General features: G+C 34.7%; 1 protein-coding gene across 6 annotated transcripts in view; it reads right to left on the bottom strand.

Annotated features, from left to right (window-relative positions):
- Nucleotides 1-4: 4 nt before the first annotated feature.
- Nucleotides 5-11,773, bottom strand: part of LOC123556716 (kinase D-interacting substrate of 220 kDa B-like) — an 88,791-nt gene continuing 77,022 nt past the window's right edge. For all 6 annotated transcript variants that reach the window (XM_045347639.2, XM_045347638.2, XM_045347643.2 and 3 more), the window contains 5 exons: nucleotides 4,296-4,503; nucleotides 3,472-3,634; nucleotides 2,913-3,100; nucleotides 2,304-2,623; nucleotides 5-1,903 (listed from right to left, as the gene is read on the bottom strand). In XM_045347639.2, the coding sequence (XP_045203574.2) occupies nucleotides 584-1,903; nucleotides 2,304-2,623; nucleotides 2,913-3,100; nucleotides 3,472-3,634; nucleotides 4,296-4,503 (2,199 nt within the window). In that variant the 3' untranslated portion in view covers nucleotides 5-583. The remainder of the gene's footprint in view (nucleotides 1,904-2,303; nucleotides 2,624-2,912; nucleotides 3,101-3,471; nucleotides 3,635-4,295; nucleotides 4,504-11,773) is intronic.

Raw genomic sequence — 11,773 nt, 5'->3', positions numbered from 1 at the left:
TTCCAAAATGTATTATCTAACCCTAAACCAAAAGATATCTGATACATACTGAGGTTAATCCTTATGTGAGGTTTGATAATTATCAGGCAGTAGTTAAGGATATAGAGAAATGAAGAAGATTGTCATAAATCTTTAAAGAGCACTATTTGACCCTAATGACCTTGACCTTTAGGATACTGGACCCTAAACTATGAGATGTCTGCCCTTTCCCAAGACCAACCCTTGAGTAAAGTTTGATGATAATAGGGGTAGTAGTGAAATTAAGAAGCTTGTCATAAAACATTTACCCGATTGCAATGACAATGGTGATGATGCTGGTGATGCCAGGGAAATGATAAAATAGCCCTTCTTATTCTCTGAATAGATTAACTAAACTTACACTCTACAATCAATCTGCACCTATCACTTACATCATTTCTCAAAAATTATAATAGTAAACAAAAAAGTTAAAATATAAATCTCTAATAAAAATATTTTCATAAAATAAAAAAAAAAAAACTCTGTAAGACTAAAATCAAATCATAAAGTCATATAATTAAATGTGTGGTATGAAACAAACACAATATAGACAGAGAGCATATCCTTAAACAAAATCCACAGGAGACTTTCTTTCTTCCTTTCTATTTTTCTGGGTTATTAATTGAACCTCTGTACCAGTCTGACTTTCTGCATCTCCAGTCCTCTGACTGGTTCCTACATTTTGCATTGTATACATTTGTATACTTTCCTCTATACTGGTTGCCCTCGTGTTGTCTTGTCTTGGTGAAGTCTCATCTACAACAGAGACACAGTTTATACTTTCATTAGATTTTACTGACCCCTGAGCATACAAACCAGTATCAGCAAATCCCGAGGAGGTGACTGACACTGATTTCGAGGTTGCAAGTAAAGGCTGATTCTCCTCATATAACGTGGTCTCATGTTTCTCTGGGTGTAGGAGATCCGGCTCAGAATAGACATTTTTTCTTATGGATTTTCCATCAAACGTGGCTGTTTTAAATTCAGGTAGTCTTAGAGTAGGCACTGGACCACCTAGACTGGTTGACTTCTTAAAACTCTTGACATGAGCCAGAAGTGGTTCATTTTCTGATTCATGAATAGTTGAACCGAGTGACTGGTTCTCGTCTTCATGCTGATGATCCATTAATAAACTAAACTCTACAGAAGATGTTTGAACTACGTCACTGTCAGCCTTTATAGCTTGTATTATATCTCCATTTGGAAGCATTTCTTCAGCACTGTCTTCGTTATTATCATCTTCTCCAGAAACGTTTTCTGTAAAATTGTGTACAAACTCGTGTAACAGGTTGGACTCGTACATCATCTGCGCCACAACGCTATCATTCCTCTTCATGGAACCAGCTGACCTACTTGGTGGCAGTTTAACTTCCTCATCATCATCAATCTCTTCCTCAATCATATCAAACGCTGGATTGGAATCTGTTCCCTTATCAGTGTCTACAGTTGACTGGCGTCTAAATGTTCCTCTTGATTTCACTTGCTCCAAGCTGTTTTTTCTCTGAGGAGGGCTGACTACATCATCTGTGCTAGAGAAATGTATAGTTCTACTGTTGTTTTCTGCACCACTGCCAGACTTGTTTCGTTTAACTGCGGATGCAGAAATATCAGTTTCTTCCTTTTGTGGTTGTTCAGGTGGATCAGTTTCAGCCTCTCGCAAAGCTTTCACTGCCGTAAGGAACAACTGCCAATCACCAAATTTCATCTGCAAACATTTGCCCAGGTCATCAAGCTCACACTGAGATAGCACCATACCATTTATGTTGTTGTCTATCACAGCATCTTGATATTTTGGCAATTGCTGAAGATTTATTCCAGCAATACGTGCAAGTAGTGTGGATACTTCATTGGTACTCAGTTCACTCAGAATTTCACCTTTGTATCCCTACAAAATGAAGAATATAAAGCTCTGAAATACTTGCTAGATGCTTCTTTACCTTCAATACTAATTAAACCAAAAATTCACATTCAGAAAAGACATTTTCAAACAACAAGATCAGAGATACCCTAAAATTTAACTTAAGCATCCAAGGTTGTAAACAGATAGTCAATGTTGTATGTCTTATTAATACATCAGGTTAACCAAATGAAACAAACAGACTAGGCTGTAACTGATGCAACTAAATGGATTTAGCTGTCAATCTATTGTAATCATTGAAATGACCAACTGGAGAAATTCAAAGTCTGAAACCTTAAAAAATGTTTCTGCAGTATAACTTAAATGACAACACGTCTTGAACATGACAAAATCAATAAGTAAGTTATCCAACATTTAAAATACTAACTGTTATATATTGCCCAGGATTGATCGGCTTCTTGGAAGAAACTGCTACATCTTCAACAGTCCCTGGACCTGCTCCTACCACCCCCATTCCCATCATGTATGGATTCTGCATGCCCATCATGTGGGGATACATCATTGGTCCATATGGCATCATGTGACTAGGATGCATAGTTCCCAATGGCTGTTTCCCTAGTGGAGTTCTATGCAGTGTGGTTCTCAGTTGAGCAGCTGGTTCCTGGCTTGACTTGGTAGCACCAAGATTTGGTGGTGAATTATACAAGTTCATGGGCAACTCTGGCTGAGTCATCTGTTGCTGCAGGTCTGTGAACAAAATAACAATGATATATGAAATCCTAATTTAACTACCTACAATGATATGTTTGAAATAAGCTGATAATACTGTATACAGAGTTGAAATGAAGAGATATAATCTTTTCAAAACACAAACTGTTGGAAAGATTTTTAAATGTTTGCTTAGAGAGGAGAGCAGATTACAGAAATAAGTGGATGTGAATTTTTTTAACAAAATGTCCAGTATTAAGTGTGATGAAAATACATGACCCAAGGGTGTGAAAAGTTTGTAGCTTCTGGAATAAATCTTTAAACATACTTCTGATAAGTTTCCTCAGGTAAGGGTCGAGATTTATTGTACATGGCAAGAATTTTTTGAGATCAGAAATACTGAGCATTGGTGAACTGCTGGATTTGCTACTGAGGAACACGTGTAGTTTGCGAACATTCCTGTCTATCTCCAACAATGGCTCTACTTCACTTGAACTCGGCATCTGACCTACAATTCTGTAAAATAAATGACATATTTATTAATCAATATCAAATTTCAGTTAATTTTTATTGTAAGTACCAGACTGATTTTAATTGAGTTGATTATGCCATGAAAAACAAAGGAGCCATGGAACATTGTCTCATCACGACCTACCTATATGGCAAGAATGAAGTCAATACCTTAAATGGTTATTAAGTTATGCTTCAGACATGATCTATAATGGACAGACAGACTCATGCCCCATCATATAATACATCCATTTTTCAAAATGAGCAAATAAAAAGTACTGAAAATAAGAGATGCAGAAAATGGAACCTCCATTTTCTGCAAGTTTTCATACTGAGACATACAAACATTTTAAAGAAGGAATGAAGCCTACACCTACTTGTCATAGATAAACTTCAATGTGACATCATCACTGAGGTCATCATGTTCTTCAAAGTAGAGAATACACCAGGAAAGTCGATATGGCCATTGCTCCACCAGGTTTACCCATGCTGCTAAACGATACCAGTTGAAATCTATGTTATACGCTCTCAACAAACGTCCTGAAAAACAATAAATAAATAATTTCAGTTACACTTTCGAGCTAAACATTTTAGGGAATTTCATATTTATTAACATTCCATAGTTATGTTCTTTTAAAGATCTCGAGCACACACCCTATCTTCTAGTTCCACGTTTACACTGGTCCAGTGAACACAGTTTGGCAAATAACAGGAATTGCCTAACTGTATGTGTTAATAGTGAGTATTTCTCACTACCTGTTCAGAAAAGATTTTTGTTTTCTTTTATTTGGGTTAAGAGACACAGACACAATTTTAGATTCTATGGCGACTTTTTCCAACTTTTGCTGTAGGTGCCCCTCAAGGCATTAATTCATCACGGGCAGGTGCTTGGGTAGAGCCTAGCTAGCTGGATAGCTTCCTCACAGGAAAAATTCTACAAACCCAAGGTAGGTTTCAAACTGACACTGGTGATTCAGTCAGTGACCATAACTTCTTAGCCACAGGGCTCCATCACTCAGCCACAGGGGCTCCTATATAGGATACATGGTCAGGCAGTGTTTTCTGCAGTTACTACAGAACCTGACTGCTTGTTTCTGAGCATGATCTTTAAGCTGAACTTGTTAAAATTTTAGAATGGTTCAAAGAAAAATTCAAATGAGAATGTTTTTACCTTCTAGTTTCTCTGCAAGAGTTAACTAACCTGTAACTGCTACAATATTCATCAATCGTCTCATACTTTTAGGGTTGATATCACTGAAATAGTCGTTCTTTGTGAGAGTATGGGAGATATCGAAGTTGGAGTGTGTTACTTGTGACAAACTGTCAGTACGAGGTTTTGCCCGACCCTTCTTGATGCTTGGATCTACTACTGAGAAACCAGAGATCTGTGATACTGTGGAATCTTGGTGCTAAAAATAGAACAATTATTAACTATCTAAAATAATTCTTTTTAATTTACAAAACATATCATGATGAAACATATCAATTCAATTAACTGAAATTGATTCCTCAGAACATTAATGTGGACAATTAGCACATATTTCTTTTTATCTACTAGAATATGGTTTTAAACTACAAACATTTTATAATGCTAAGTAACATACATTAGTATGTAAGGATAGATAATATAATAAGATGATAGACATCTAATCAGTATGAGTGTTGTCATTCTGTCAGTATAATGTTACTGATGTATGGAGATATAAATTTTAGGTAAAGTATACACAGTATGAATGTTACAAATTCTATTGCACTGAAATATTGGTCAGTAGAAGAGCCTGCATTTCACTGAGCACTTGAACCCAGACTGAGGGACAGGTAATTGACCTTACGCCAGATAGCCTGTAGCCACGCCTACCAGTTTTCAGGGGGAACAATTCATGCTAGGCCCGACAAACAAAGGAATCAAATGGCGACGGCAGAAATATTTTGCCGGACATTCTAGTTGATTTCGGCGTACGCTACCTCAATTCACACGTATTTCTAAAGTGGAAAGACAAAAGACAATCGTTAATAAGTGGATATTCTGTAGCGAAACATAAATTCTACAAAAAACAACGATACGTTGTTGTTAAAAGCCGGGAACTGCACCCGAGTATGAGGAAAACTAAACAAGGCAGGGGGCCGAGCGGAAAACACGTAAAAAAGACGGAAATCTCTGAAACCATTATAGCTAATTTTGTGGGGTTTTTTTAATTGTCCATTTCTTTTTCATTTAGAAACGTCAAATTTCGATCTCCCGGAAATCATGTAGGGTATGACTATATTAAGCAGACTAGAACATTGATTTTTATTAATTAAGGTTGAAATCAGACTGTGGATTCTGAATCCTATTTCAAAATAATTAGATAAATTAAATAAGGTAATTTACATGTAAAAATTGTCACTTGTGTCATTTAAGAAACGTCGGATTTCGAAATACCGGAACTCATTTAAGATGCTCATATCATTGTTCAACATTATTCAGATACATAGCATTTAATGTCTAATACTTAGACATGATGTGTTTTAAGTATATGTAAAGAAAGTTCTCTTATTATAATTAAGGATGACTATCCGTAATAGGTCTCAATTTCATCAAAAGCGTACATACAACTTGATAATGTAAGTTTTGAAAATGTCAAACGATAGAAATAAGGTGCATATTGACAAGTTATATAGTGGCAGAAGTTCTCAAAAATTTCCTTTAGATTACCTCCCCTGATAATTTTTTATGAGTTATCTCCCCTGAAAACTAGAAAAAATAATTTTCTCCTTTTCCCTACGGGGAATTTTAGATTTATTTTTGATATTTGTATCAGAATTATATAATGCAGCTTTCTACCGCAAAATTTTCTCGAAACTCGAGCTCCTATTCTCATAATCAAAGAAATTATATATTTCCCATAGGCATCAATGTTAACTTCAATACCGATTATCTCCCCCAAAAATAACAAATTCGTAAAATCTTTCGGTGAAACATGTTTAATTTTGAATGTCTTTAAAGTGACCAAATTTCATTTAAATATTACCATCCAGTTACAAGATATGAAATATGGCTATTACACCATGTTATCCTTAAAACGTGTAAATGATAAATAGATAACATATAGTCCAAGGCGACGATATAGTCCATACTCATATTTCAAGACATCATACCGACGCATCGCTGCTTAAAACAATGTCTGAGCCTACCAAATTTCTTTATAAAGTATACAGAATGAATGTATAATTTTTTGTTTAAGAACATATCTTCTTAATACGAAATATGCTATTTTTTTTCTGGAATTTTAGACGAAGTTTACGCTGTCTAATAAAACGAAATTTAGAACGAAAGCACACACCGAGTGCTAAGTCAAAACTTTGAGTGCCTGGAAAATTGTTGATTAGACTCATTAAAAATAATCTTAAAAATAATCTTATATCAATCATAGTTTTTTATCATGTTTATTATTTGTTGTATTATCACCCAGGTATGACTTAACATACACCAATGGGAGATTGATGTAAACCTTAAAAAATGCATAAATCATGTTTCCGGTACATTAAGGCATAATATTTACACGTTACCATTCAAATAATATAGAACATCAAATACTTGTGTTTTATCAGTACATACCAGTTACTCTGGTAACAGATGGAATATTTTTACTATTGAATAAAGAATACTAGGCACTTTTGTTAAATAAGAAAGTTAATTTTCATAGAATTTTACACTGATTTAAATGAAACAATTAAAACGTTATAACACAATGAGTGCTAAGTCGAATTGCTTTGCTTTTAATCACTCTTATAAGATTTTTAAGATCAACTATTCTTGAGGACGTCCACAGAGCCTGATACATCGTTGACAATATTCGAGGTCTGAGAGTGGATTTGGAAAAGGGAAGCGCTCTAGTATTACACTCTCTTCCCTGTGTCTGATGTAAAGGAGTCGTAACGTCACCTTTTTACCATTTTGGACGATTTTTCGGTGGTATTTATATTCTTTGACTGGCGAGTCCGGCACTAAGTTTGACGGACAAAATGGCGGCTAACAACAAGGCTTATCAGTTCTGTTTTCTGACTGGTCAGTTGGAACATGTCAATCAACACTGGCGTAAGGTCAATTATACTGGTACATAAGGTATCCAGAAAGACTGATAGTAAGTCTAGGAAAAAAACAATGGTTTCTTTGTTTTTTTCAATATTTCACACTCCTTATGATGCTTTATAATGCCAGAATTTTTTTCAAAATTCATAGTTCTAATTTGAATGTGACATTGTGAAGTATAAAAATGTAAACTTCATGGTTTCATACTTCACAAATTTTTATATAAAACAGGAGTAATAGCTTGAACTGCATGATTTCATTCAAACTTAAAGATTTCAAGATTTGTTGGCCTAAATGTGCAAACGTCAAGTGTAAATTCATAAAATTGATGACTTCACTTCCATGACACCACCGCTTAATGACAAAATTGTGAAGTAAATTATTTCGTAACTTCTACTTCCCCAATTTCAGTGTTTTAAGGAAAAAGTCATGAAGGGATGATTTTTGAATTCAGGATCTTAAAACTTTCAACCATTTCAAATTTTATTGACAAAATCCTGAAGTCCTAAAGTATGAAATTTTATGTTTTCTTAATTCACCACTTCACAAATTTGACATAGTTACATAAATACTGACATGCCTTTTCTGCTTATCATTAATCTATGAAAAGTTAGGTACAACTGGGATAATGAAATGTTTGACAATAATTCCAACAAGAGCACCGCCTTGCGGGTGCTGACGCTCATCTGATTTTTTTTGTGTAATAGAAATATTGTCCTACCCATGATTTTCTAAGTCTAAAAAGGGCCATCATTCTTGCAAAAAGCAGGATAGAGTTATGTTTCTTAATGTTCAGTGTCCACTTATGATGGTGAAAAACTGTTGCAAGTTTTAAAGCAATAGCTTTGATAGTTTATGAGAAAAGTTGACTTAAACATAATACTCAACCAAGAAAATGATTTTCTAAGTCCAAAAGGGGCAATAATTATTGCAAAAAGCCGGATGGAGTTATGTTTCTTGCTGTACAGGGTCAGCTTATGATGGTCAACAAGTGTTGCAAGTTTTAAAGCAATAGCTTTGATAGTTTAGGATAAAAGCTGACCTAAACATAAAACTTAACCATAAAAAAAAAAGTTTCTAAGTCCAAAAGGGGCAATAAATCTTGCAAAAAGCAAGATGGAGTTATGTTTCTTGATGTACAGGGTCTGCTTATGATGGTGAACAAGTATTCCAAGTTTCAAAGCAATAGCTTTGATAGTTTAGGAGAAAAGTTGACCTAAACATAAAACTTAACCAAGAAATCTGATATTTTCTAAGTCCAAAAGGGGCCATAAATCTTGCAAAAAGCAGGATGGAGTTATGTTTCTTGCTGTACAGGGTCAACTTATGATGGTGAACAAGTGTTGCAAGTTTTAAAGCAATAGCTTTGATAGTTTAGGATAAAAGCTGACCTAAACATAAAACTTAACCATAAAAAAAAAAGTTTCTAAGTCCAAAAGGGGCAATAAATCTTGCAAAAAGCAAGATGGAGTTATGTTTCTTGATGTACAGGGTCTGCTTATGATGGTGAACAAGTATTCCAAGTTTCAAAGCAATAGCTTTGATAGTTTAGGAGAAAAGTTGACCTAAACATAAAACTTAACCAAGAAATCTGATATTTTCTAAGTACAAAAGGGGCCATAAATCTTGCAAAAAGCAAGATGGAGTTATGTTTCTTGATGTACAGGGTCTGCTTATGATGGTGAACAAGTATTCCAAGTTTCAAAGCAATAGCTTTGATAGTTTAGGAGAAAAGTTGACCTAAACATAAAACATAACCAAGAAATCTGGTATTTTCTAAGTACAAAAGGGGCCATAAATCTTGCAAAAAGCAAGATGGAGTTCTGTTTCTTGCTATACAGGGTCAGCTTATGATGGTGAACAAGTATTCCAAGTTTCAAAGCAATAGCTTTGATAGTTTAGGAGAAAAGCTGACCTAAACATAAAACTTAACCAGGCAACGCCGACGCCGACGCCGACAACCGCTCAAGTGATGACAATAACTCATCATTTTTTTTTCAAAAAATCAGATGAGCTAAAAATGGTTATTCTTATATTCTAGCTGTTGCCTAAATCTACAAATATTCTTAACTCTTTCTAAAAACCAATTAGAAGGCTTATCAAAGAGTTGTTTATCTTTAACTGAAAACTAAACACTAATATGGGCCTTGCACCAAAGGCAAAGCTATCCCTGCTTCTCTGGTCTAAAATGCTACAAAACAATAGATTTCTACATTATCTACTGTAGATTTGGTAATTTTCAAGTCACTTTTATTTTGTAATTTGGATGAGCGCTAGAAATATTGTCCACAGGATATGGATGCTCCCACTATGTGATGTTAAGACAAAAGTGTGATTTTTATAATGGCACTTTGACAACAGAACATGTATACTGAACATACCAACTGAAAAAGAAAATTCATCTTCAATTCAACAAAAGAAAGACATAATATTTTTTACCTCTAAGTGTGACCTTAACCTTTGAGCTAGCTGTCTAACTGTGGGATTTGGCACATCGTCTTATAGTGAATGTTTGTGTCAAGTTATTCAATATCCATCTAATTACATGAAAGAATTTAGTCTGGGGAAGAAAAATGAAGTAATGATGCCAAAAGGTGACCTTGGCCTTTACACTAGGGGTATAGGTCTTGCAACACACTGTCTAGTTAGGATAAATGACTGTGCCTAGGTACACAGATATCCATCTATATATACAAAAGTTATAAACTTGACCTCCAAGTGTAAAATTGACTTCTAAGACAGTAAATAGGTCTTGAACACTACAAGTCAGATTGTTACACTGAATGTTTGTGCCATGATATTTGAATATCCATGCATGTGCATAAAAATGTTAAAGAGCATATGAAAAAAATGTCCTTAAATATTTGGCCTCTCATCACACCATCATGTTTTGGGCTGTAATTAAAAAAACTGTTTGTTTGCTGTAATGCGACCAAGTTTTTTGTAAGGGAGGGTAGGTAGTGAAGTTTTTTTAAAAAAATAATCATGTAGGGGAAAAATATTTCATCTGACTGGCCAGAAAAAAAGTTGGATCACAGCAGTTTTCACAGGCAGGTTGTGTTACCGCATTGTTAACAAACATTTTTTTTATGATAGCCTTGGTGAATGTTTGTGCTAAGTAAGTATTTGAATGTCCATGCCTGCATAAACAAGAGTGGCAAACTGTCACTAAATATGCCCCTCACAGCAAATTAATTTTGACTTGAAATTTAATACTCTACTTACGGGGTCAAATTATATCAGTTATCTCAATCTGAACTAATTCAAGGGCCATAACTATAGAGCAAACAAAACTATATGTGGGTTATTGAACTTTGCCAAGATAATACACCTATAAACATTCAGAAAAAGTTTGGTGAACACTGGGTAAGACCTGCTTTAAATTAAAGTTATTAAGTGAAAACGGTCAATTTTCACAATATCAAGTAATTCAAGGACTCAAGAGTGACTGCTGGTTATCAATCTAGTCTGAGATATTATACCCATAAATATTGTGACCAAAAATGGAGAACACTGGATAAAAACTATCAAAGTAAGACAGCAAACACTGTCAATATTTGCAAATTTTAATAGTTAAAGGACCATAACTCCACAATCTTTAGAACAATCAGACTGGTGATCGAACCTGGCTGAGACAATATGCCCATAAACATTGTGACCAAGTTTGGTGAACATCTCAAGTAAGAGAGCAGACACTGTCAATTTTCACAATTTTTAGAAGTTCAAGGGCCATAAAACCAGCCTCTAGGAGAATCCAGCTGTTTATCAAATTTGGAGATGCCCATAAAGATTGTGACCAAGTTTGGTAAAAACTGGATAACAACTAATCAAGTTATACAGCGGACACTGTTAATTTTCACAAATGTTAATAATTCAAATGCGGAGCATCACAATGCGACCATGTAGTGAACACTTGATAAGAACTTCTCAGTTTTTAATTAGGGACTGGACAATTTTAGCAGATGTCACTAACTGCCTGTCCAACCGTCACAGGAGTATAAAAAGTTACAGAGTGGACAAGAAAAATGACCGAATATTTTTGATCTCCACGTGTGACCATGACCTTTAAGGCAGAAACTAGGATCTTGAATGCAACCTGTTGTCTTATTACTGTGGTCATTTGTGCCAATTTATTTCAAAATTCTACATTGCACAACAAAGATATAGGCCAGACATTAATTTGCGCACTGTCGTAAGCATAGATAGGCAGGAGTTACACTGTATGCATCCACACCCCCATACCCACCCCCTCCACAATTTAAATGATGGAGGCAAACTAATCTTATTTGAGTTGATTTTTTTATTTTTTTTATTTTTGTAGTCGTTTCTTTATTGACAGATAATGCTTTGTAATATTCACAAGAGTTTTGAATTCTTATGTCACTATTACTGTAAATATTAACAAAAATAAAGGTTTGCTAATATTACCTAATCTACAATATACTAGTCATCCTATAACAAGAATGATGTCAACATTGTATGACACACGACCCCTGAAAATGCTTGACAGAATAATAAATAAAGTCCAAAACAGAGCCAAAATTCCAAAAAGAATTATAACTGGACACAAAATTCCCTAATATATGCTCATGTTCACTCATGATGAC

Source organism: Mercenaria mercenaria, chromosome 5 (assembly GCF_021730395.1).
Source record: "Mercenaria mercenaria strain notata chromosome 5, MADL_Memer_1, whole genome shotgun sequence".
In the NCBI taxonomy this organism is placed as follows: domain Eukaryota; kingdom Metazoa; phylum Mollusca; class Bivalvia; order Venerida; family Veneridae; genus Mercenaria; species Mercenaria mercenaria.
The sequence above is the reverse complement of the archived record's forward strand: the minus strand, read 5'-3'. Positions and strand labels throughout refer to the sequence as shown.